Here is a 25,456-nt window from a genome sequence, read left to right as displayed (position 1 = left end):
GTGAAACCCACTGAATTCCTGCCAGAGATGTGCTCGCTGGGAGTCCTGCCTATTGTCCTTGAGCAGTGTTTGTCTAAAATGGCCAAGGTACATTTCTATCTCAAATAAAATCTGCCACTTGCAAGGGGAAACTTGGACACGAGAGGTCTGTGGCGGAGGAATCTATGACTTAAGTTTCTGTGATCTGTATTTATTTAACTGCTCCAGGGGCTTGAGTATTTCAGGGAAGTTTGGGTTTTCTCCCCTCTAAATCAAGCTCTTGGCCTTTAGAGTGTCTCTTCTGTGAGCTAAAACTATGTAGTTTTCTTCTAAGAACATCTAAAGTGAGCAGTTCTCACAGCCTTTCAGGAGAAAGAGACAACTGCAACCACCTTTTCTCCTCTCCAGGAAACTGCTGGCGTTTATCCAACAGCAAGCATCCTCAGGCTTATTCTTCCATCTAGGGTGGCAGTGATGATACAAGTGTCAGGCTGCAGCCAGGAATAGGGACTGCAGCTCTAGTTAAGAAAGTGGTCTAAGAGAAGAAGAAAGCAGCATCCTTAAGTAACATACTAGTGTGTCTTGGTCTGGGAGTTCATTGGGGTTTTTTTCTTTGAAGTTTTATTTAAATAATCTCTACATCCCACATGGGGCTCGAACCCACAACCTTGAGATCAGGAGTTCTATGCTCTTCCGACTGAGGCAGCCAGGCACCCCGTGGTCTGGGAGTTAATTCCTTCAGATGACCAGGAAAGGAAAATGGAATGGGAAGAAAATGGCCAATACTAGCTTCTAGTCTGACCAGCAGTGGGATGTTGGCTATGCTGGCAAGGTCATGCTTCCGTTCTTATCCCCTCTCCTCCTTTCTACCACCCTGGTTGCTGTCCCTGGAGTCTGCCTACCCAGTCTGCTTTCGTTCCATCCCTCTCGGGTTCATTCTTCCCAGGGCATGCTCAGCTCGTTACTTCTGTTACACACAAGCCCCAGTAGCTCCGTGTTGCCTACAGAATTAAGTCCAAAACTCAGTTTGGCATTGAAAGCACCATAATCTAAGTTCCTACCTACATTCTTCATGATCTTCACTTCCAACAACCTGTACAAAATCCTTCCCCATACTCCCACTGCCCCTTTTGCTCTCCAGATCTTTGTATTTCCATGCAGTGACTTTCCTGGTCTCACGGATGCCTTGCTCACACCTCCCCACCAGTCCAAATCTTGCCCTATTTTTGAAAGCCCTACCTAACTCTGTTTTTCTTTAAGATTTCCTCATACTTCCTGGAGATGAAACTCAGTGAAAGTTTTCTCTGCCATTTTTGTGACTCATCTCTGTTCTATCTGGGTACTTAAGTACCTTATTTTCCTGTCAAACCGAGAACTGCCTTCCTCCCCCTTTTTACTGTCCACAGCACCTAGCACGTTGCCTTGTATGCAGCCAGTGTTCTGTGTACGTCAAATGAATGGAAGCAAATATTTGAGATGATTTAAAAAATATGGCTGTAAGAATAAATGAACCATGAGATACTGCAAGTGAAACAAAATTATCTCACTCTGTTTGGGAAAATATGTGAAAAATAATCTGAGTTTATTATTTCAGCACAGTATAATACAGGGGTGTGGCAACAAAGTAAAAACCAAAATGGACTGATATAAATATACTAAAGGCTAGTTTATCAGTTACTGAAATGATACAAGTCTCCTGTTTTATTATAAAGTTTATAAAGAAGGATTTACACTATACACAAAAAGATTTCCTTCCAAGAGCTGTAAAGTGGAGAAAGGGAAAGGTCAAATGCTTGGTTTCAAGGTGGTGGTGAGGAGTGTGATCTGGCCAGCCAGCCCAGCCCTTACTAGGAGGCCCCTGTCGGGCTTCCCCGTGACTATAAATAGACATTCCATTTCTAAAGCAATCCTTCCTTCCTGAAGGACCTAGTTATGTTTTTTACTATCGAGACATGCTTTTATCTTTGTGGTCCCATTTCCAAAGCTTCTCGTGGTGACAGATCAGGAGGTTGGGCTTCTCTTCTCCCTCTCTTCTGCCTGAGATGGTGGTATTCCAAGAGGGGTTGGCGTTTATCCGTCTTCTCAGCTGACAAACTATATTCTGAAATCAGATCTTAACCCCTGAAAACTTCTAAAATGGGAAGTACCTATGAAAACCTATCCTTTCCCCTCTCCTATGGGTTCCCCCTGCCCCGCCACCCACGTGTACTGTGTGATGGCTCAGCTCTGTAAAGAAGCGCTCCGCCTGGTGTGTCTTCTCAAGGAGAGGAAGCAGGGTCTCCCGTGATTTCAGGGAATTGGATGTCCTTGGTCACGGTCGCATATTGTTTTGAATCCAGTCTAGGTAATTAATAACCTTGGTATATATACCAGGAACATCTTTCTGCCCGCAGCCGATGCCCCAACTGATGATGCCAACCAAAGTCATGCGGTTGTCCTTCATACACACCAAGGGGCCACCCGAGTCACCCTGCAATAGAACAGGTTAGTTGTTTGCGGAAAAACACAGACTCTCTGGGGGGAAGTTAGGGTTCATATTTGTAGTGCTAATGTTGTATCCTTCAAAGTACTTGGTTCAGAGAGGGAAATTTTCATCTCAGTGATCTTGATCCTGTAGAGATAGGCTTTATCTACCTTGCAAAGTAGAATTGAGATAATGGCTCGGACATTTCCGGCCACAACCCTCCTTTTAACTCTACCACTTACTAGCTGTGTGGCCTTAGGCTAACTGTGCTTAGATATTCTTATCTCGAAGATAGGGATCACACTACCCACAGTAGAGGTTGGTATGGGAATTAGTTGGGAGAAATTGGGAGAAAGCATGACGTTTTGTAAAACTCTTGGCAATTGTTGGCTGTTACTGTCTTATCGAATCAAAATGATTTCTTGTTTTTGTTTTTAACTTGAAGCTTGCAGATCAGGGTTTCACTTTACATACAACCTTTTCATGACTGTTGAGCTGGGGGTACAGCCGAGGTTTCTGAAGAAACCATTCAGAAAGAGACAAAGGTCGTCAAGGAACTGAGGGAAAATGCTGATGTGATTTACCTTATAAGAACAAAGCCCACAAAGTCTTCAATGCAAGAGCCCTGCTTCCTTCTTTTTGTTTCCCCTCTAACCCCCAGGCCCTCCGTGGAGAGCCAGGCACACTGTAGGCTCAAAAATGTCTCACCAATAGTGGCGCCTTGGTTATATTTAGGTCCTAACACCACAGGTTGGTGTGTGTTTCATGCCAGTGCCCTGTTACCATGAGACAGAAGTATCGACTCTGATATGGATGCCAACACAGCCTGAAATAGTTTGCTTTCCCGGGCGACAAACCTCATATTAGGGCTGATAGGAGTTTTTAAAACATCTTTCTCACAAATCATCTGGGTCGTACTTCCCAGTAAGCTGCAGTCCCTCCTCCCCGCTCGACATGGGAGTCTCCAATTCTCCAGCCCCCCCCACCCCGCCCAAGTCAAGCACTGCTTCGTTCGCATTGCTTTACCCATCACTTCAATAGTCGATCAATCACCTGGGCTTACAGGAAACCCTGAATCAGGCGGAGTTTCCGGTGTAGACACTGGGGAAATTTCCTGCAGTTTAGATTTCTTAAGTTTGGGTAACTTTGATCTCTCTCCGATTGTGTTATTTCTTTGAGGCCCTCATCTAGAATCTCTAACACCTCCCCGAGATGAACTCATCCGCTCGGCTCTAACTTTTGTCTTGCTTAGGCACCTGTGGGCCAAGGACCGCTTTTACCCTCGGCTGGGCTCGAGCACGGCGAGGCCCCCATGTCTACCTGGCAGGCGTCGTGCAGGTTTGCCTGGTTCCCACCGCTTCGCGTGTCTCCGGCGCACAGCATGTTGTTCGTGACGGTTTTGTTAAACAGGTGCTGTGATGTGCAGCGGCTGGATGGGTACAGCCGGACGTGAGCCTCCTTCAGCCGCTCAGAATAGAAAGGAGAAGCTGAAACACAGAAGGGAAAATATCTGACGGTTTCAGGGAAAGTTACTTGTAAACCTTTTAGAAGGAGGAAGCTAACTTTTCTAATAATGGCTAACCTGGATCCGGCTCTCAGATCCATGAGGTCGAAGCCTACGAAATATTGTCAATATCGTTTTGACTGACAAAACCAGATATTTTATAGAGTTTAGCCCATGGTTTCTCAGGAGCAGTGCTACTGACATTTGGGCCAGATCAGCTTTTGAGGGGGGCTGTCCCGTGCACTGCAGGTGTTTGGCGGCCCCCTCGCTTTGACTCACTAAGTGTTAGTATAAACCTCCATCCTCAGCTGTAACAATCAAAAATGCCTCCAGACGTGGCCATTGTGTTCTGGGGGGCAAAAATACCCCAGCTGAAACCACTGGCTTTACCTACTATCATTTAATTCTCTTAACCTAAGGAGGCAGGCAATTCTACCCCCATGTTACCATTGAGGGGGCCGAGGCTCGGAGCCGTGTAACATAAAAACCCAGATCCTGGGTCCCACTGCCACAAAGTGCAGACGGAGGGTGTGGACTCAGGCCTACATGACCGGAGAGTCGAAAGAGCCCAAAGAGCCCCGGGGACACCCTAGTCACCAGTCTCCACTGCTTATCAGAACCTTCCTGCAATCTCAAGCCCTTCAAAACACTTGTACTATTCACCCCTTTCTTGACCTGCACAGTGACCCCGTGAGGTGAGGAAGGCAGACGATGGGTTCTCAGTCTGCAGGTTACACAGCGTCAGTGCCTGAGCCAGGGCTAGAACATTCTCGCGACTTTTTCCTCTCAATAACTGCATGCCCCGCTGTCCCGCAGACAGACAGGATGGGGCCGAGACTTCCTTGCACTTACACGCCTCGTGCTTGCCGTAGCCGGACAGCTCGCATTCTGTCCAGTCGGGCAGCTGCAGGTTGGCCTCGGGGAGACACACGGTGCGGACAGCGTCGCTCTCCTGGGCACAGTGTAGCGAATCCGACTGCAGTTTCAGCAGCACTGGGAGGAGAGCGAGAAGAGAGTAAGCCCCGTGTGATGCTCGTCTGATTTGAGGACAGGGACACGAAGGAGAGGGCGAGGGTATGGAAGGCAGGGGTCATCGGGAGCAGGGAGGACAGGACGTCTCACCGATATCATTGTTGTAAGTGTCGTCATCAAATGCCTCATGGATGATGTATTTTTCGACTTCAAATTTCTGCTCCTCCTCTCCAGGGACCTCTCGGTATGTTCTGCCCAAGACCACCCTAAGGTGGTGGGGATCATACCTAACGGAGAAACAGCCTTAGGACGCTCTGCTTGCCATGAGGCGGCTTCTCACGGGCCCCCGTTTCAAGGCCTCAAAGTCTAGGGAGACTACTGCGTTTTCCGAAGTCCCTACCTCTCCTGGAAGCAGTGGGCAGCAGACAGGACCCAGCAGGAACTGATCAGTATTCCCCCACAAAAAAACCTCTCTCCTGGTGACCTCCTGTTCTTGACAAAGATGGCGGCCTGCCACGGGTGAGAGGTGATGTCCGCGTAGAGCCCTCCTTTAATGCGAAACTGCGGCTGCTTGTACTGTCTCAGGCCACAGGTGGCTGGGAGAGGGAAGGACAGAGAAGGGAGACCAGACCTGTGGTCCTCGGGCGAGTTCCTTGCGCACCTGTCTCGGTTTCTTCTCTTGGAAGCCCGAGTTTCTGTCGCCTTACTGCACGTGTCCGGGTTGTACAGAGTGACAGAACCGTCTCCGTGGTAATGAAAACCACAGCTTTCACCTGTTGAGTACCTAGTGCATACCAACCACTGCACACACACTACCTTTAGCCCTCACGACACTGAACTTCAGAGAGGCTGGGAAATTTTTGCCCAAGGTCACAGCGGCCTCCGGATTAGAACCCAGATTTGTCTGACACCAAACGGGGTCTTTCTGCTATGCTTCATTACCCCAGTTTTTCCCCGCACTACCTCCTGGCTTCAGAAATAACGCGGCCCTGCCGCTCCCTCCTGGAGAACGTCTACCCCATTTCTTTTCCGGCTACTCCACCTTGCCCATCCTTCAAGGCCTCGGTGAAATCCTGCCTCCTCGCGGAGCTTTCTTAACACTCCCAGCCCACCCGGCTCCGCGCGAGCTTACTGACACTGCTCCCTGAGGACTGTCCATGCTTGGCCTTGGGTGTGAGTGCACTGGTAGTTTGTGTCCTACCTGCCCAGTTACATAACATGTTCTTTGAGAAACATTCTGGCTAATATGTGTGTTCACAGGAACGGAGTAATAATCACCTATTCTCAGACAATTTCTTAAGTTTTTAAGCAAAATGTGCCAACTTGAATTTTCTCTCGGTCTTCCACTCCCTGCACCCACCCAGTTCCCCTGTGTGAAATGGGCTCTGTGAGAGAGGTTGGAAGAGTTCACAGCAGGAGTACAAGCCGTGGAGTCAGAGGACACGGGATCAGACCGGGCTCTGCACTCGGAGCCCCGTGAGCTTGGGCAGGCCCCATGACTTCTGAGCTGGTTTCCTCCTCTGGAAACTGAAGATAGGAAGACTGCCTCTCCCTGCATTGTCGGGAGCACTCTATGAGAGCACTTTGTTATCAAGGGAGCCAGTATATGTGAGCTATCCCTCCATGCTCACCACAACCTCATCAATCATTAATAAAGGCATCTGGAGACAGAAGTTCAGAGCCTAATGAATTCTAAGAGAAACTGGCAAGTTCTTCTCTTTCGTTTTGCCCTCTGTGTCACCCTTGTGCGTGGGAAGTGAACACCTGCCCAGAGCGTTGTCATCCCACTATTGCTTCAGTCATGGAAAGCCCCTCCCTACCACGGCCTTCCTGAAAATCTGGGAGCTACACAGTCAGAACCAGACAGCTGTGAAGACACAGGAAGTGGCAGAGGAAATGGTCAAGAAGGGAGACTGGGCAGCGGGAGGTGGCCAAGGGCCAGGCCTTACAGCACTGGGGCACGTCACAGTATTCCCACGTCAACTTGTGGTCCTTCAGCACGTGGCACCAAGGCTTGGCATCCCCATCTGGGTTCCTAGATGACGAGAGTTTCAGATTTTCAATCCCACCACAAGCCGTATGACAGAGGAAGGAAGCTCAGTAAATCTGGGAAGGAGGGTCCTGAGTTCTAAACTTGGCTCTGTCAGAGATCTCACCAGAGGAAAACAACTTTAATTTTGTTTTTCTATCAGCAACACAACATTCTCCTCTCACAGGGATGTTGGAAGGAATTGTGAGCTGTGCTGTGAGGACACTCTTATGATTCACTGGGAGAAAGTCACCATATAAGAACAGAACAGATGAGGACTAAGTGGCTATGGGACAGCACCTCCAACTTGGGATGTGGGTTGACAAACTGGTGAACTTCACTCTTTATAATAGGTGTTATTCTAGCAAGTGAATAGGCGTGACTAGATAATATCCACGGTTCCTTCTCACCCCCTAGGTCTTTCATATAACTTTAGGCATGAAATCTCCCATCCACACCCCAGTCCTGCCTTCTGCCCAGACATGAATCTCCCGGACCCTGTGCTACGTACCGGCAGTAATTGTGGTTGCCCAGGCCCAGGGCCTGAGAATTGGTCTTCCACGCTGTATAGACCTTGCCTGTTAGGACTATGGAACTCCACTGGAGGCAGGAGGCACCAGATGTGGTGAGGCTGTAGGTGCCACGGTATGCCAACCCTTTTCCAAAGTAGCAGTCCTCATTTTTTTCTGGAACAAAAGAAATCTCAAACTGAAACAAAACCAATTAAATGCTACCACAGGCAAGTCGGGGTTTGCAGCAGGGCCTGAGCGGGGCTGCTGGCCTGAGAGGGTGAAGGCATCGATAGCCTTCACCCATAGGCAGCCTCCTCAGCCTGCCCATAGGAAGGATGAGACACCATCCCACTTGCTCTCTTTCCTCCTCCTTCAACCCTTTTATGTAGGGATGGTAAATGGCTTTTAGTTGGTGGGCCAACTTTTGCCAGTTGGATGTGGCTTCCTAGATGGCTGTGTAGAGAGATCCTGAGGGTTTGTTCACCCTCAGCGGGAAGGGGTCTATGTCCAATTAGTAGTGATTACTGCTGGAGCTGCTTTGAAAGTAATTGGGGATTTCCTTGTTTGTACTTGACAGGTTGAAGTGAATCAGAGTTCTTCCGTGGAGGGACAAGTTAGCAGGCCCCGCTTCTCAGATTTTGTCTGCCAGTGCTCTGAAGGGTTTGTTGGGCTTGAGCACGGGGGGAGAATATGAACCCAAGGGTGCTGCCTATTTTCACCAATTTGCCCCATTTTACCCTCCTTTCTCCCCACTTGAAACTGGCGGAGTGTACCACTATAAACAGCATAATTAAAGTGATCTTTAAGGCCACCTAGACCAGAGACCAGTGAGCCCCAATCTGCCGATCCTGGGAGGGGAGAGAGTCCTCAAATTCACGGGTATGTCAGACTTACCTGTAGGCAGAAGGCACATTATTGTTGTATGTGAATATCTAGAACTTTAAAGCACATTTTTTATACTATTGTGATATCATTATTTATAAAAGCACCACAATTCATAGCACTTTTTTATAATTTAGTATTTTTAAATTTGGAAAATCTTCTCATAGTAAACATCTTAAAAAGAGAGAGAGAGATTGAGAAATAGGCCCATCAGTCACAAAAGGGAGAATCTCCATTCATCCTCAAAAGGACTGGCAAACACCAATGCGGCCTACCTTCTCCTCTGTACATGAGGAGATGGGGGTCAGGGGGGTAAAGAGGCCAGCTCAAGGTCAAACAGCTAGTTAGAAGCCAGGCCCAGGTGAGGACCTAAGTCTCCTGACTCTTTTTCCCTCTGCAACCAAAATGGTGAACCACCAGGCTAATCCTCTGTCTCCTCGGTTGTAGACATAATCAGCTCTGTCCTCTAGCCTCTACTGCCTGGGGCGCCCCGGGGGAGGGGAGGGAGGCTGCACTTACCCTTGGGGCAGGCGGGCGTGCTGCAGAACTCACTGCTGTACTTCCCTGCCTTGAAGACGTAGCACCAGGGCCTTGAGTCTCGGTCTGGGTTTCTGAAATAGCAGCCGGGGAAGGCCGGGCGAGGTGAAAAGTGAAGCCTCCCTCTCAGACCCAAAGACTTTGTACCCTTCCGGGGAAAAGGTCAGTGCACTTTTGCTGTACACAGGAGAGCTGGATCATGTTGGGTGGAAGTATGGCTTAGCCACTGTCTCCATTTGGAGACTAAGTATGGTTTAAGGAGACGTGCACAGAAGCCGTGTTGACAAGGGCTGGCCTGTGACGGTCAGTTTTATGGCTCTCAGTACCCAGTTATCTAATCGAACACTAATCTAGGGGCTGCTGGGAAGAGCTTTTGTAGCTCTGGGTAACAGCCACGATCAGTTGACTTGAAGTAAAGGCGGTTATCCTCCATCACGTGGGCAGCCTCATCCAGTCTGCGCAAGGCCTTATAAGCAGAAGCTGGGAAGAGATTCCGCCTCCGGACTGCAGCAGCGAGGCCTGTGCCGGTTTGCAGCCTGCTGGCCTGCCACAGATTTCAGGCGTGCCAGCCCCCACCATGGCCTGAGCCAGTTCCTTGCAATCGATCACTGTACGGGTAGAGAACGTATTGGTCCTGTTTCTCTGGAGAACCCTGGCTGGTCAGCTATAGGCCGTTGCCCCAGCTGTCGCGGCTCCTCACCAGGGGGAAGGTGGCCCTCTCACCTGCAGTAATTGTGATTCCCGAGGCCCAGCCTGACCGCGTCGGGCCTCCGCCCGCTGTAGGGCTTCAGGGCCAGCACGCTGCTGTTCCAGTTGACACACTCAGCCCCGCTTTCCGCTGTGCTCCACGTGCCCCTGTAGGTGATACCCTGGTCCTTATAGCAGGTGGCACTGGCATCTGATTGAAAACAGAAAATGTGACACTTCCCATGGGAGCTCCCCTCTCCGTCATTTAGTTTCCAAAGGGGTTTCACGTCTGCTCTGTCATCACCCCAAACCGGCGAGGCGGGCTGGCTGCTGAAGCTGGCGGGGCACAGGAGGTACCGGGGTGGCCGGGGTCACCCAGGCGACCAGAGGCAGAGCCAGACTCCAGCCTGGCACCCAAGACTCTGCCCGCTGGGCCCAGCGCTCTGGCTTCCCAGCTGGCCCTTGGATGATCCTTCCCTGTCCCCGCCCGGCCCTGTCACCACACACTTCCTCTCCTTTCTGGGAAGACTTGGGATTCTGTCCCTCTTCTCCAGCCACCCACCTACCACTCACCTATTTCACAGCGCTTGCCCAGAAACCCTTCAGGGCACTGGCAGACAAAATCGGAGAAATAGAGAGCCTGCCGACACATCCCGCCGTTGAAGCACCTCGGCTCGCTGCAACCTGTCAAGGCCAAACAAGGAAGCCCGATCACTCTCGAAGCAGTTCCAAGGATAACAGGAGTTACAATTCCACGAGCGAGCGCCACATGCCGGGCACCGTGCTCCGCGGTTTACAAGAGGAGCGCATTCCTTCACAGCAGCCCCCCAAGGCGGTGCGCCCGTTCTCCCCACGTGACAGACGGGGAAGCTGAGGCCAGGCGGGAGAAAGCAGGGGCCCGAGCGCACGGTCCCACTTTTTGGCCCAGCGCCTTCGCATCAGCCTGAGGCAGAGCACGCCCAGAAGCTCCGTGCGCGGCCGGATGCACAGGGCGTGGGCCGCGGAGTGGGGACGCGGGCGCTCGAAGCTCCGGCGGGGAGCGCGGACGTACTTTTGACGGGCACCGAGTGGCACTGCGGGCGGCCGCCCACGCAGCGGCAGTACTCCACGCGGTTGCCCCGCAGCCCCGGGCGCAGCCACGACTCGTTCTGCACGTACAGCGTCTGCGTCTTCTCATCTCTGCAGCTCCCTGGAACGAGAGGCAGGCGGCCTCTGGAGGGCACAGCTCCCCAGACCCTGACGGCCCACCCCGCTCCTGCTGAGAGAGTCCCTCGCTCGCTCGTCCTACAACCCATCCTTCCTCCCTCCCTCGCTGCGAGCGGGAAGATAACACGCACCTACCAACCGGTCACCAAACACTGCTTCGATTGTTTTTTCCCTGGACGGGCCCTCATCCTGGAAGAGCTTATCTATCAAAATACATTTACGAAGTAATCCTCTAATTTTTCATTTTATTTTATTTTATATATATATTTTAAAGATTTTAGTTATTTATTTGCAAGAGAGAGCACAAGCAGGGAAGAGAGGCAGAGGGAGAAGGAGAGGCAGACTCCCTGCAGAGCAGGGATCTTGATCTGGGCTCCATCCCTGGACCCCGGATCATGACCCGAGCTGAAGGCAGACGTCCAACCGACTGAGCCACCCAGAAGCCCCTAATTTTTCATTTTAATTCATCAAAATTATGCACATATGTAGAATTGTCTACCTGAGTTTTTGATCCACATGAGTATTACCATACTACAATGACATGTTGCTAGCCCAAAAGAAAGAAAATTAACATCTGGTCTGTGTAGGGAATGTGCTGCTCTCACTAGTATTTTTGATAAAATGAACATGGTGTAAGTACTCGCAATGATATCCTTGCCCTCTTTGTCTCTCTCTGTTTGGGAACCAGAATGCCAACTTAAGATGTCTTTTTCATTAATTAAAGAAGTGACACATGCTCATTGTAAATAATACTGTTTTTCTGCTGAGGGTCCGCTGGGGCCAGGATACCCTTGTCGGAAATGCCGGCTATCCAACAGCAAAGGCATTAAGAGTATATGTTGGGGCACCTGAGTGGCTCAGTCGGTTAAGTGTCTGACTCTTGGTTTTGGCTCAGGTCATGATCTCAGGGTCTCAGATGGAGCCCCATGTTGGGCCCCTCGCTGGGGCCCTCTGAAGATTCTCCCTCTCCCTCTGCCCCTTTCCCCACCGTGTGTGTGTGTGTGTGTGTGCGCGCGCGGACGCTCACTCTCTCTCTCAAAAAAAAAAAAAAGTTACAGCATACCTCATGCTGGGGAAACTGCTGCTTTAAAAGACGTGTTGCAAAGCCTTCCAGACTCAAAGGAACTAGGTAGGTCATGAAGGCCAAGAAATGAGGACCCTAAGTTGGTAGCTTTAGACTTGAAGCTGGGCCCAGAGTTCTTACAACCAGAGTCAAGACAATCTGGCTGCTAGCACGTTTTATTTTTGGAATCCCATCTAATGCTCATGGGGATGTTCCTCAGGTTTCTAGAGTCGACTCTAGAGTGAAAAGTCTTTCCACAGCTGTGGAACTTCTGTGAGGTAACCCAGGTTCGTTGCTCCGGTTTTACCAACAGGAAGACATGGAAGCACAGAGATGGCAGTTAACAAAGATGCCAGGTGGACTCTGGCGGGATGGGGCTCGCAGCCCAGAAAAGGACTCGGAGGACGAGCGCAGCTGCAGCCTGGCCACGGTGTGGCCTTGGGCAAGTCGCTCAGTCTCTGGCTCTGTCTTCTCACCTGTGTAATGGGCTTCAGACCACTGAGCGGGCAGGTTCCCATGAGCTCTGTGACTCCCTGACAGCCTGATGCCTCGAGGGCACGCCTGTTCCTGTCCTCTCGGAACCTGGCCTTAGCTAACTAGGTGAATGAGTAAGTGAGGAGGGGTGACACAGGCATCTTTACAGAATCACCCTGCAAAATTTCACCTTCACACAGGTGAAGTAAGCTGGGTGTGGTGGAAGATAAATCCCCAACCGAGCCCAGAGCACACCGAGCTCCTAAGCCCCGACTCTGTCTCCCGCTTCCGCAGACCCCCTTCCACCTCGGCTTCACCTTACCTCTGTAAGATCTGGCTCCTCTTCTGAATCGGGGGTGGATTTCCTGCAAAGCAACCAGGGGTGGAGGAAGGATCAGCACATGCTGGGTGTTTCAGGAATAAATGTGGTTGATCCAGGGCTCGTCCCTGCACCCCCAGTCAGATGCCACCTGCCCCGAAGATTCCCCCTCAGCGAGCTGGCCCCAGGTGCAATGCCCACTTCTTGCCTTCTTTTCTAATTCGTCTTCCCCTTCTAGGCCAGTGCTGCCAAAATCGTTTTCTGAGTGATGAAAATCTTTAATGCCTGTGCTGTCCAATACGGTAACCACTAGTCACATGTGGCGACTGAGCACTTGAAATGGGGCTAGTGGAACTGAACTGAATTTTTTATTGCATTTAATTCTAGATTTAAAGAGCCACATGTGGTCAGCGGAGTCATAGCCCACCTCCGTCCCCTCCACGTAGCCATCCCCGACTCTCTCCTCTCAAATCTCGCTGTGCTGGTATTGTTCACTGGGCGCTCTGTGATGCCCTTGCTTGCTGGGCATTTTTAGAGAGCACGTCCATAGTCTAGCCTCCATCCCAAGCAGATAGTAAGCAGCGCCGGACAGCTTGCCAGCTCCCCTGGCCATGGCTGGTGCACCACCTTTTTAAGATGCTTTATGGCTGAATTCAAACACATTTTTAAAAAACAGCTCCAAAGAAGGCAGTCAGTGGCGGTGGAGTAGAATTAAGAACTATCTACCCAAGTCAGAAGAACTGCCTGGGGTTCTGCCCCCGGAACCCTGAAGCCAGGGCATCCTACGCAGGGAGGAGTGTGTGCACCGCGCCCTGTAACTGCTGACGTCTGCTGTGCCTCTGCACGCCGACAGGACCCCACCGTGGGGCTCCGGAGGCCATCGAGGGTACACGGGCTCGAGGCACGGGGCACAGACCCGCCCTGCCCTCCTACCTGGCTGGACAAGGTGAGGGCGGCTCCGCAAAGCAGCAGGACGCACACCAGCTCTCTCCTCATTGCATTCATCGTCCCTTCAGAGTGTCCCTTAACTTCTGAAAGAAGAAGGGGAAAAAACGTCATTGTGCGATCAAGGGATCAAGGAGCACGGCAAAGGTCAAGAACCTACGACTTGATTGTGGCCAGTCCCTCCAGCATCAACTCCCACAGCAGGAAATGCCACAGATGTCTGGAAGATATTTTTAATTGTATATATTTTTTATTGTGGTAAAATACATAAAATTGACCCTCGTAAGCATTTTACGTGCACAGTTCAGTGGCATTAAGCATGTTCATGTTGTTATGCAACCATCACCACCATCCCCTTGCAGAATTTATTATCTTCCCAAACTGAAACTCTGCACCTAGTAAACATTACTGTCCATTCCCCTGGCAACCACCAGATAGTAGAGTACTTTGACTTTCTGACTGCGACGGCTCTCTAGGTTCCCCATACGGTGGAATCATGGAGGACGTGTCCCTTTGTGACTGGCTCATTTCACTTAGCATACTGTTCTCAAGGTTCATCCACGTGGAGCCATGTGTCAGAATCTCCTCCCCCCCCTTTTTTTTTTTTTTGTAAAACAGGTTCCACACCCAGCATGAAGCCCAACAAGGGGCTTGAACTCATAACCCTGAGATCAAGACCTGAGCTAAGATCAAGAGTCAGACGCTTAACCTACTGAACCACTGAGGCGCCCCCAAATCTCCTCCCTTTTTAAAGCTGAGTAAGATTCGGTTGTCTGTGTAGACCACATCTTGTTATCCATTCATCCATCAAGGGACACAGGAGATCATCTTGCCCAGAGATCTCTGTGGGCTGAATTGTGAGACCATCCCTTGCGCTTCTTGGCAGCCTGGGGACCCAGTGTCCCAGCTTAGTTTCCTCAAGGTGAATTTCTGCCCTGGGGTCAACTAGGTGGAACCACAGAAATGTCCCCTCCGAAACATTTCAGAGGACGCCATAGGGATTCTACTTGCAGCACCTCACAGAGCCAACCTACGTCCGATCACCTGGGTTCTTGCACTTAGAACTCCCACACCTCCTTATCCAGCACAGGAATGCTCCTCTGCCCCAGCTCTCACCCTCCCCACCACTCCCTTGGAAGGTCTGTCCCTTATAGGCGAAGTTGCAGATTGGCAGAAAGGAACGGAGGCATCTGGCTTTTGGTCATTAGATTCAGATCTTCCTGGACCCAAAATTCCCAGTTTCCAAGCGCCTTTCCCCAGTGATCTTGCCCTCTGTAGCTTAAACTAGGTTAGTTGGTCGGGGTGTTATTTTGTGGTCTGGCAGGCCCACTCACTCCTTTGTCCACAAGAATTAAATCAGGGCATTTCTTCCCTTGACTCATTTCCCTTCAGTCACAACAACTTTGGGTCCCACCCCTCCCCCATCGCAAGGATCCTCAGGGCTCTGTCAGATCGGAGACTTTCGTCCCGGCCTGGCTCTGCCTCCTTTGTTCCTTTGCAAAGAACTTCCCTGTTGGAAGTGCCCTTCCCCTCCCTGGCCACAGGCCCCCTTCAGAGCAAGGGTAAAAAGAAAGGGTGAGTGGGGGTGGGGGGACTCTTTATGCCCCACTGCTTCTAATGGGGCTGCTGGGGACAAGCAGAAGAGGGCAAATGGGGGGGTGCGTGGGAGCAGCGGGGGCGGTGGACAGAATTCCAACGAGAAAATGCACTGGAGGCTCAGAGGGCCCTCTGGCCAACCAGCACAGCCCGTCCCCACCCCCCTCCCGCATTGTGAAGGAAACAGAAAGAAGGCAGGATCCAATCTGCCTTTGTTCTAATTTGGAGTGCCAAGGTCCCTCCTCCCGGGCAGCGGGCTACATAGGGTGTGCTCTTTGGGGGCCCTTTTCTCACTGGGAGGAGGAAGCTTGCTACTGCTCCCAGGCTTCTTGAAGTTTCAGAAGAGAGTAGTAATGAGCTAAGCCCGTCCGAAACAAGAGCACTTGGTGGAATCTTCTGATCACAGGGAACTGCTCTGGATTTCCTCTTTCTCAAAACTTCCCAAAACCCCTCTTAAATTTTCCTTCTTAATTTCATCCCATTTCTTATAACCTTTTAAAATAGATCTTGTTAAATGCATTCGCCCTCTTTCTTCCGGATGTTAATCCTGTCCACATATGCACCTAGAGTGTCCCATCCTTTATTATCTTGGCCAAGCCTTGAGGTAGCTGTTGGGGACTCTATGAAGAAATTCTGAAACAATGAATGAGAAAATGAGCCACCAGTCAACAAGGAACTTAACCCTCCTTAGCATTGCCTGTCAAACCAGCCAGCCCTTTCCCAGGGGGGTTACTTTCCTCTTTTCTCTGGATGCCCACCAAGATATTTTTATTTCAAGAATTCAGGGTCCTACCCCCCCCCCCAAAAAAAAGGACCTCTGGGTCCTTCTAACTGGAACAGAATTCTAGATGTTGGAAAATTTCCAAGTGAGAAGTGCAGTATTGACACATTTGTATTCCCCGGACAAATGGGGGAGGGGGGCCAGATGGGGAGGCGGAGCATGACCTAAGGCTTCCACTGCGGCTCCCACAGCTGCATCGTGTGGTGTGATCGTGTGAAAACCGTGGCAACTCAGGGGCAAAGAAGTTTATTTTTGTCTTTTGCTCCTGGGAGAGTCTGAGACACTCTCCGTTCTGTCAGTCCTTATCTTCCTCCACTTTTGGGGGCCTTGCTGGGCCTTGAGCTGACCAGGTGACAATCTCAAACAAGGCAATAGCTCCATCTCGCTGCACAGAGGCAGTGAGAGCATCTGGACAGGCCGAATGGGGTAGGAGGATGACAAAGAAATGAGTCATCCCGACAGCAGACAAGCAGTGCAGTCCAAAGACAAGGGAGAAGGAAGAGAGGAGGAAAAAATGTGTCCTTGTTTTGCCTTATTACAGAGGTGGGTGTAGAGGCCTGGGGGCAGTGCCTGGACAAAGAACAAAGTGAATACCAGAAACAGGGATGCAGACTCCGGGTCGTGGGGCCAGCCAGCGCCAGGACAGGCTTCAATGCTGTGCAGCACTGGCTGTCGCCAAAGGCAGGAGCCCTGCGTGCTCACGGTGAGGAGGGTGGAAGGTGAGGTGTGCAGAGCAAGTGTAAGGAGTCCTTCGAGGCTCGTTTCCTAAATACAAAGACAGCTTGTTGTTTTTTTCCCTGTGTTCTCTTCCTTTTGCTCTATTTCATAGTTTCCCGGAGTCAGAGAACTAAAAAAGCAAGGAAGGAAAAGGAAGGAAGGAAGGAAAAAGGAAAACCACCAGGATGGCTCACTTTTGTTAGACTGGAGTCTCTGAATCACTGAAAGCGTCGCTGTGTGAGAGTAACGGTGCAATGGCCATAAGGCCTTTGGTCCCCAAGGTCCCAGGGCCCCAGCCCTGGCAGACCCACGCTAGCACACAAAGCTGATTCCTGCAGATTTGCAAAAGGCACCCTCTCTGGTGGATGGAGTTCAGCAGACACAGAGCTTGGCAAATTGACAAAGAATCTGTGCGGAAAAAAACAAAATAAAACCAGGACACAGGGCCTGGCGAATAAAGAATGGCCTGGATTTCAAGGATGCATGGGCAGGAATCCTGGTGCGGGGCACAGCCTGCACATCGAAGACTCATCTGCTTCCAGAGCATCTCTGACCTTCTGTCTGGAAGCTGCATTGGGTCCTGCTGGCTACTCTGTTCCCTGGCCCTTCTGAGCAACCATGAGTGATGACTGTTCTAGGGAAAACAGGAACAATGGACTGGTAACCAGGGAGGGGGTTACTCTGCTAGAGCCAAGGAAGTGTGCCACTGTGGCTGAGACATCAGTGGTCATGCTAGCCAGGAACTCGGTGTTCATTTCTGCAGTGGTAGCATAGGGGGTGCTGACTGATGGGCACCCATTCACAGCTGTTTGAGTCTGCATTGGGTGAGGCCGCTGGAACGGCAGCAGGACAGCTAGAGGAAGGACCTGGGGAAAAGTAGATGAGCTCTTGTCCTCAGTGCCTTTACACGTGCCTTTTTTTTTTTTTGAAGATTTATTTATTTGAGAGCGAGTACACACATGCACACACGAATGAGGGGGGTGAGGGAGAGACAGAGAGAGAATCTCAAGAAGACTCCCCCCTGAGCCCAGATGCAGGGCTCAATCTCACGACCCTGAGATCATGACCTGAGACCATGATCTGCGCTGCCGTCAAGAGTCGGATGCTTAACTGACTGAGCCACCCAGAGGCCCCTCCATGCCCCTTTGCATTGCCCTTTACCCTCCACTGCCCTACCCTCTCCATCTTCCCCCTTAAAAATCTACCCTCTGGGGACGCCTGGGTGGCTCAGTTGGTTAAGCGTCTGCCTTCAGCTCAGGTCATGATCCCAGGGTCCTGGGGTCAAGCCCCACATCGGGCTCCCTGCTCAGCGGGGAGCCTGCTTTCTCCCTCTCCCTTTGCCTGCTGCTTCCCCTGCTTGTGCACTCCCTCTTTCTGTCAGATAAATAAAATTAAAAAAAAAAAATCTGGGGCGCCTGGGTGGCACAGCGGTTGAGCGTCTGCCTTCGGCTCAGGGCGTGACCCCGGCGTTATGGGATCGAGCCCCACATCAGGCTCCACTGCTATGAGCCTGCTTTCCTCCCCCACTCCCCCTGCTTGTGTTCCCTCTCTCGCTGGCTGTCTCTCTCTCTCTGTCAAATAAATAAATGAAATCTTTAGAGAAAAAAAAAAATCTGTCCTCCAGAAAGGGGCTGATATGCTGATTCATGTAAGGTTAGAATGACTGAGTAAAAATTGATACACTGCTCTTCCCAAAAATGTCTATATTTTAAGACATAAAATCCTCTCCCAGGGATGCAAAACCAAGCGGGCTGGACTCTCGAGGGTTCCTCCAGGGCTGACACACTGTGGTTTCTGCTGTTGTGAGAACAAATGATATAATGGGTATAAACTGCGAAACACTTAAAAATGCGTATAAGTACTTTTATTTAAGCACAACCACATGTGTGAAAGTGACCTGCAGTGGAAAAATGTACAGAGACCATCACTCAGTCAAGTTCTATGATTCTAGGTACAAACAGTGCAATTGCCCCAGCTGGTATAGAACTCGAGGACTTGTAGTTTTTACTCCAGCCAGCAAGAAAAAGGCAGAAATATGAGCAGGCTAGACGGAGGGAAAATTGCAAGGGAAAGACAAAAGTAAGTTGATACAAGGATCAAATTTTACAGCGTGTGCAAGGTTTGCAACCTTAATCTTTGGTAGAGGAGATTCTCGGGGTATGATTGCTTTGCAAAGCTTCTCTCTGGAAATCTGAGGGAGAGAGAGTCTGTCTCCAAGAATCCCAATACTCTAAAGTGACTCATGGCTTTAAAACAAACAACACCCTCCTTCCACCCCCAACCACCGTGGCCCAGAACGGACGCCAACAAATTAGAAAAAAAATGGTCCAAGGAAGAACTCCTTCAACCAGCAAAGGCATGTCATTAGAGTTGGGACAAGAGAGGGGGTGAGATGGCAGGAGGAGCCCTGCCCCCACAGGTGGGCCCCCCAACAAGCTCACCTTTGTGGGTTCCAGATAGAGCCCAGGACAGGAGCCCCTAGCCTGGTAGCCCCGGTCTCACTTACACAGGTCCTGCTTTTTACAGAGGCCGTGCTCTCAGAATAAAAACCATTTTCAAACACCACCATCATGTAAACAAGTCTTAACTTTTCAATACTTAATCTTCTGTGTGTCAGAGTTTATTTTCTCTCTTCTTGAATTGTCTGCTTTCATGACAAGAGGACAAGAGAGGAAGAATCTGTCTCTTATCTAATTTGATCCATTCCAATGAAGGGAATAGAACAGAATCCTCTCCCAGCTCCCACCCATCTCACTAGTTACTCAGGGCAGAATTCTCTCCAAACATCTTCAAACTACAGGTGGGTGACTTGTGTCTGAGTTACATGAAATTCACCTGGTGACACTGAAAACAACACTGAGCACTGTCCTCTGCTCCCTGTCCACCCTCTGCCGGGTAAACCCGTTGTTTGGAGGAAGTAAGGGGGTGCTGGTTGTGGGTCTAGGAAAACAGAAGTCCGTCCTGCCTCCTTTTAGGATAAAAACAAAAGAAACCCTTTCCTAATAAACTTTCTATCCTATGAAGAAAAAAACAAGGTTCAGCTGACAAACACTAACACAATTAGTCAGTGCAATAAAATGTTAACCCCAACTTTTGAATTTAAACAAACGCTGCGATCTGATGTTAATCTAAAACAGTGTCTCATCATAAGCATGAAGGTAGTTCCTTGTGTTCCTCCCACTCCCTAAAGCCACCATCACTGCAAAGCAATGAAATACGCAATACTTTGATAATTCTTCAGCTTACCTCCACATTTCAACACTCATGAGTCAGAAAACCGATCAGAAGCTTTCCTTGGATCATTACTGGTTTTGTCCTCATCTTCCCGGGCTCACAGGAAAGCGATGTGACAGGGTGTTTTTGAGAGCTGTATGTGGATTAACGCCACTTGCTCCACAGGCATTTGAGTACCTACCACTTGCCAGGCAACGTTTACAAAACCCTTTTACAACCATTGAATCATTTAAGGCAATAGTATTCTCTCGTTTTTACAGATGAGAGAATCGGAACTTCAAAGAAGTCTAAGGGCCTTGGCCCTAAGGCGAGATACGTGGTGAGAGGTGGTGTCAGGACTCGAGCCCAACACTTTTTCCACCACTCCTTCCTGTGTCCTGATGCTGGACCGTAATATTTTTAATGCACTCAGAGTTGCTATTTGGGAAGGGCAGCATGTCACAGTGCAAGGGGCATAGCCTCTGGAGTCTTAACTTCAAATTCCATGGCACAACTATGACACACAGGTTGAGTGTGGTTTCCTGGATTTTCTAATGGGCCAATCATTCCCACCTTGCTGAATTACTACAGCAATTAGAGAAGAAGCAGGCAAAGGCTCCACGCAATGGCCAGTGCACAGTAAGGTCAACCACACTGACTGTCACGAGCGTCCTTCAATAACGGGAGCACCAATGTTAACAGCTTCTCCTTGGAAAAACAACCGAAAGCTACCAAGGGAGAAAGATGCTAACGTCTATGGGGTTCCCCACTGCGGTCAAGCATTAATACGCAAATACTGTTTCCTAGATCATGTGGCCATCTTGTGATAACCTGCAACCGGATTCTTTACGACTGGTATCAAAGTTCATACCTTCTGTCTACATGCACAGAACAGCATTCACAGGAGCCATTGTTTCCTGCGTATGAGGTGGTGTCTTTTATCCTATTTTTAATGTTTTTTATATTTGCCTTTCCGGGACCTACTTACATCAGGGCTACTCTGGGCTCTCAGAGGAAGCTGGAATTAACACCCGAGACAGCTGGAAAATCAGACCCTTGCTACTGAGAAGGTCGGTCTGATGCAGACCGCGTGGATGTTTAAAAACCAGAGACATTAGGGGCGCCTGGGTGGCACAGCGGTTAAGCGTCTGCCTTCAGCTCAGGGCGTGATCCCGGCGTTATGGCATCGAGCCCCACATCAGGATCCTCTGCTATGAGCCTGCTTCTTCCTCTCCCATTCCCCCTGCTTGTGTTCCCTCTCTCGCTGGCTGTCTCTATCTCTGTCGAATAAATAAATAAAATCTTAAAAAAAAAAAAACAAACCCAGAGACATTAGGCTAGAAAAATAAGGAAACCGGAGCTTCCCAGAAAAAGAAAAAAAACAACTTCCCTTTTTCTCTGCAGCCCAGGTGGCAGACACAGACTCTTGCTACGACAAGGCAAAATAAAACAAGTTTCTCTTTTCTATGAACAGGACAAAATGTGAAAAGTGGCAGAGATCCAGTTGACTGGCGGTCTTCCCCTTTTAGATTACTCCTAGCAGGTTGCTGGGCTTAGCTTCTCTACTGGGTGTCCTGCCTCTACCTGCCAAGGCCTCAGCGGACATCAAGCTGTTCGTGCCAAGATCTCTCACAAACGGGCTGCTTGGGTGCTATCAGATCCTCCCCCCACCCACCTCTCCTCCAAGTCCCAGCTCAGTCTAATTCCCTCCTTTCTTGAGTTCATGGTCTGTGTGTTTACCATCGTGAATGGAGAGCACCAACCACCCACCAGGCACAGGCTCCGTGGCATAAAGACGTTATGCTCTGTCCTCAAAAACTCATAGTTTCGGCACAGGACAGACAAGTAGTTAGGTCATCGTAGTGCAGTGGGATCGCGCTGTGGTATATGCAGGGAGGCAACGATAGAGGAGGAAATGCAGAGGAAGAAAGGGTCTTAGTAGAACGTGGAGGAGGGCGATCTAGCTTTCTCTCGTTGAGGTAAGAGGTGGTCAAGGTAGGCTTCCTGGAATTGGTATTATGTAAGCTGTTGGTTGAACAAAATAAAGAGGTGTTCCTGGAGCATATTGCCAAGAGGCGACTATTGCTGGGGGCCCAGGGTAACAGCAGCAAGCAGCCAGAGCCCCTTACTCTTCAGCACGAACACCTTCCACCGGGCGAAGGAACACGACTCACATGCCCCAGGCTCTCCTTTCCAGAGCATCCCTAGGAGGAAGTATGGTTTGGAAAGCCCAAGAGTTCCAAGGACGCAGGAGCCTTTGGGGCATGAGTTCGGTTTCGATTCCCTAATGTCTGGTTGTAAATTAATGGAATATTTGTGACCATATAATAAACAGACAAGGCTTTGAATACAAAGGTATCTCAGAATCTAGGTTCAGCCTGACCTTGAAGTGGGTTACTTCAGAGGCTCAAGGTGGAATCAGGTTTTCTAGATCAGTCCCCACCCAACCTCTCCAAGCCCTGACGCCCGTGGCAAGAGCATGACATAGGCCAGTCGGGCTTGCCTGCCCGTGGGCCTGCTGGCCAAGAGCCCCCCTCAGGATCACGGCTGTTGGCACAGACCGTGCCAGGCAGCTGTGGAAGACACACAATCGCGCTCAGTTTTATAGGAAGAACAGCTAGTCAGTATTTCCTGGGTAACGGTAATAGGCACCAGAACTTGCCCAAGGCAGCCCTTTTAAAAATGTTAATGAAATGCCTGCTGTGTGCCTGGCACCTGGTTCCTTCTCCCTTCTATCATGCAGGTTACTTTTCAGGCGATCAAGAGGCTTGCCTGTCACTCTGCCCTCTTCTCCGGAAGTCAATTTCTCAGGCAGGAAAATGTATGAAAGATCGCCAAGAAAATGTGCTATTTTTCTATGTAAGCAGACGACGAAGCCAGTATTAGGAGACCATGTGGCTGGACCTGGGGTTGGAGCGCAGCGAATGGCCGCTAAGATTCTCTCTAGGTCCGACTTTCTGTGAGTCTAAGTTGTCCTCATTCTTTTATCTGGTTTGATTTGAGACTACCACATGGTCTTGTGAGCTGGTTGGCTTAAAATGAGGCTTATACCTTGAAACTATGCACAGAATTTTTCTCCATGTGCAGCTAATGACGCAAAGAAAGAATGAAGAGAATGTTCTGGTCACTTGTCCATCCTAGCCATCTTATCCGAGCAGAGCTGAAATTCACACACACAAAGTAGAAATTTTATTCTGAGATTATAGATGCACGATACCAAATTATCAAGTGAAATTGAACATTTCAGCTCAGCACCTAAATTCTTCCTCAGCGCCAGGCACTCGGTGTCTCTGAGAAGTGTATGGACTTTGAATTTGGACTGGAGCTAAGTTTGCCACCATTCTTGTGAACCATGTTGCCCCCTCAACTGTCTGATCGAAAATAACCCGCACACATTTTAAAGGCTTTGGAAATCCTGAAGCTGGCACTCCTCCTTGCAAATGACGATCTTAGTCAAAGGGCCCCTTCAGTTGCTATTAAACTCCCTAACCAGAAAAGGTGCGTTTGCAGATTTGCACCAGGCCTCCCCTGGACAGTAAGTTTCCCCGAATGCTCTGTGGTCCCAGGCAGTCATTTACAAAAGCGTTAGATGGGTATGGTCAATGGATATGGCCAGGCTGCTGGTTACGATAGTTTGGAATGTACTAAGCATGGTTCTACTCAACATGCTGGGACCCAGGAAAATGAAGCCTAGTCCCAGAGCCCCTCCTCAATGAGCACAAATCACAGCTGTCCCTCAGCTACGCCCTGGCCACATTGACTGTCCCGCCGTGCGATGAAGCCACTGATAGTAGAGCAGACACCAGGAGTATCTGACACGAGGTATCACAAAACAAACTGCGTTGGTCTTAGGGAGTCCGGACAGAGACTGAGCCCCTGGCCGAGGGGAGCTACCATTTATCCTCGATGAGACCCCGAGGTTTGAGGTTGGCATCTGAGAACACTTTGGGTAGAATAAATTGGTGGGTGGTGTGGAGCTATTTCTATGTCAACATTCCCAAAGCCCTGCTGGTGCCCCGAGTCCGGCTCTGCTCTCACAGGAAGCACTCACGCTGACTGTCATATATTGATTCTGGACAAGTCGGCGTCTAGCTCCCAGGATGAGTCTTCCTGCCCATGGGCAAGAATTGCTAGGAAGTCACCTTTGAGGGGACTCCACTTACTAGTTGCATTTGCAGAATTTCTTCATGGAATTGCAAAAGCACACACACATACACATAATTTTTTTCCATCATCAATCCACTGCAGGAGATCACCATTATTAATCCGACTTGATCACCAGGTTAATCAGCATTTCCACACTTCTTTGCATTTGAGTTTGTCACTAGTTACCTGGGAGCTCAGCATGTTTTCCTACTTGGCTGGCTCCCTCCTGTCGTCCTCCCTCCCAGGGAGGTTAAGAAAATAAAGATAATAACAGCAAAAATCTGGAAAGCCCTGATATGCGTCCTGCAGAGTGCGTTAGGAAGAAAAGCCGTTGATGTTAATCTGCCCCCTGTAATTGAAAAGTCCTTTAAGACGACCTCACATTTGCACACTGGACAAAAACTGACCAGTGGAGATGGGGGGCCGGGGATGTGGGGGGAGATCAGAGGCCTTCTGTTTCCCAGCACTCCCCACCTAGTTAATCCTGCTCGGAGGCAAGTCGGGCACCACCCCCGCCCCATCCCCAGCCTCGGTTTCTTAATGGGCTCACTGAGGGAGGGCAGCAGCTAGACACCGGGGACCCTCCAGGCTCTGAGAGCCACCAGTCCTGAAGGCAACTGATTGCACGTTTTTTGCCCGTTAGTCATGAGGGGCTCCCATTGTCTTTTCAGAGCATTTCTAATTCTTTTCATTTTCCCCTTTACTCTGCAGAGATTTCTTCTCCAAGAAATAATCCCTCCTATTCTCTCTTCCCCTGAACGCCCTGGCCCCTCCAAAAGGCTTCAGCCCAGCCCAATGAAATGCGGATACAAAAAGAAGGCTCCCTTTGGGCTCGGATTCTAGCTAATCCGCTTCTTGCCTGAATTACACAGTCAGTCCCTCATTCAGGCATTCCTCTATTGGCTCAGTTTGCCAGAAACACTTTTAAGAGAGACAGGAGGAGATGGACAGACAGGGAGGCACAGAATTCAACTTACCGCCGCTGCTGGCCTTGCTTCCCTCCCTCCGAGAGCTTTCTCTTCAGCCCTTGGCTCTTGCAGGACCTCAGCTCCAATCTCCTTGCACAGCTCCAGCCTGCTTTAAATTTCAAGACGGGGTGGGGTCAGTGGCCCCGGGTGGGCGGGTTTCTCTGCAGCAGGAGGATGCCCAGTGGACAGGGCCATGAGGGAGCCCAACGGGGCGGGCCTGTTTTTATAAAGAGGGGGAGGAAGTTTCTGATGGAAGCAGCACAGCCCAACCTGGCTTAGGGCCAGCCTGATTATTCACAGTCCTGATGTCATCGGATCACAGGAATTTGGGAGTTGGACGGAACCTTAACAATCATCTTCCTTTAAAGCCCTAGTCCATGACCTAAATGGGACCCCCAGGATCAGATGGCTGTAAGCCTATCATGGAAAGAGGAATTTACAGTTCTAAACGAAGACATACAG

General features: G+C 50.0%; 1 protein-coding gene across 1 annotated transcript; it reads right to left on the bottom strand.

Annotated features, from left to right (window-relative positions):
- Positions 1 to 1,802: 1,802 nt before the first annotated feature.
- PLAT (plasminogen activator, tissue type) lies at positions 1,803 to 25,161 on the bottom strand. The gene is made up of 14 exons (XM_002918362.4): positions 25,004 to 25,161; positions 13,562 to 13,659; positions 12,632 to 12,674; positions 10,618 to 10,755; positions 10,140 to 10,250; positions 9,603 to 9,777; positions 8,862 to 8,953; positions 7,460 to 7,634; positions 6,869 to 6,954; positions 5,320 to 5,515; positions 5,070 to 5,206; positions 4,800 to 4,940; positions 3,764 to 3,930; positions 1,803 to 2,449 (listed from the first exon to the last, which is right to left on the bottom strand). The coding sequence occupies exons 2-14, from the start codon at positions 13,631 to 13,633 to the stop codon at positions 2,291 to 2,293; spliced, it is 1,692 nt and encodes a 563-aa protein (XP_002918408.1). The 5' UTR covers positions 13,634 to 13,659; positions 25,004 to 25,161; the 3' UTR covers positions 1,803 to 2,290.
- Between the last annotated feature and the right edge of the window lie 295 nt (positions 25,162 to 25,456).

This window comes from Ailuropoda melanoleuca, chromosome 18 (assembly GCF_002007445.2).
Source record: "Ailuropoda melanoleuca isolate Jingjing chromosome 18, ASM200744v2, whole genome shotgun sequence".
Taxonomy (NCBI): Eukaryota; Metazoa; Chordata; class Mammalia; order Carnivora; family Ursidae; genus Ailuropoda; species Ailuropoda melanoleuca.
This window is presented reverse-complemented; position numbering and strand designations above follow the sequence as displayed.

What these genes read in the sequence shown, in the direction of transcription:
- PLAT (XM_002918362.4), bottom strand. Translation starts at nt 13,633, where the DNA reads ATGAATGCAATGAGGAGAGAGCTGGTGTGCGTCCTGCTGCTTTGCGGA. An exon ending in GCCCACTGCTTCCAGGAGAG is followed by an intron (nt 5,207 to 5,319) that starts GTAGGGACTTCG and finishes TTTCTCCGTTAG; the next exon opens with GTATGATCCCCACCACCTTA. An exon ending in ACCTGCACGACGCCTGCCAG is followed by an intron (nt 2,450 to 3,763) that starts GTAGACATGGGG and finishes GTTCTATTGCAG; the next exon opens with GGTGACTCGGGTGGCCCCTT.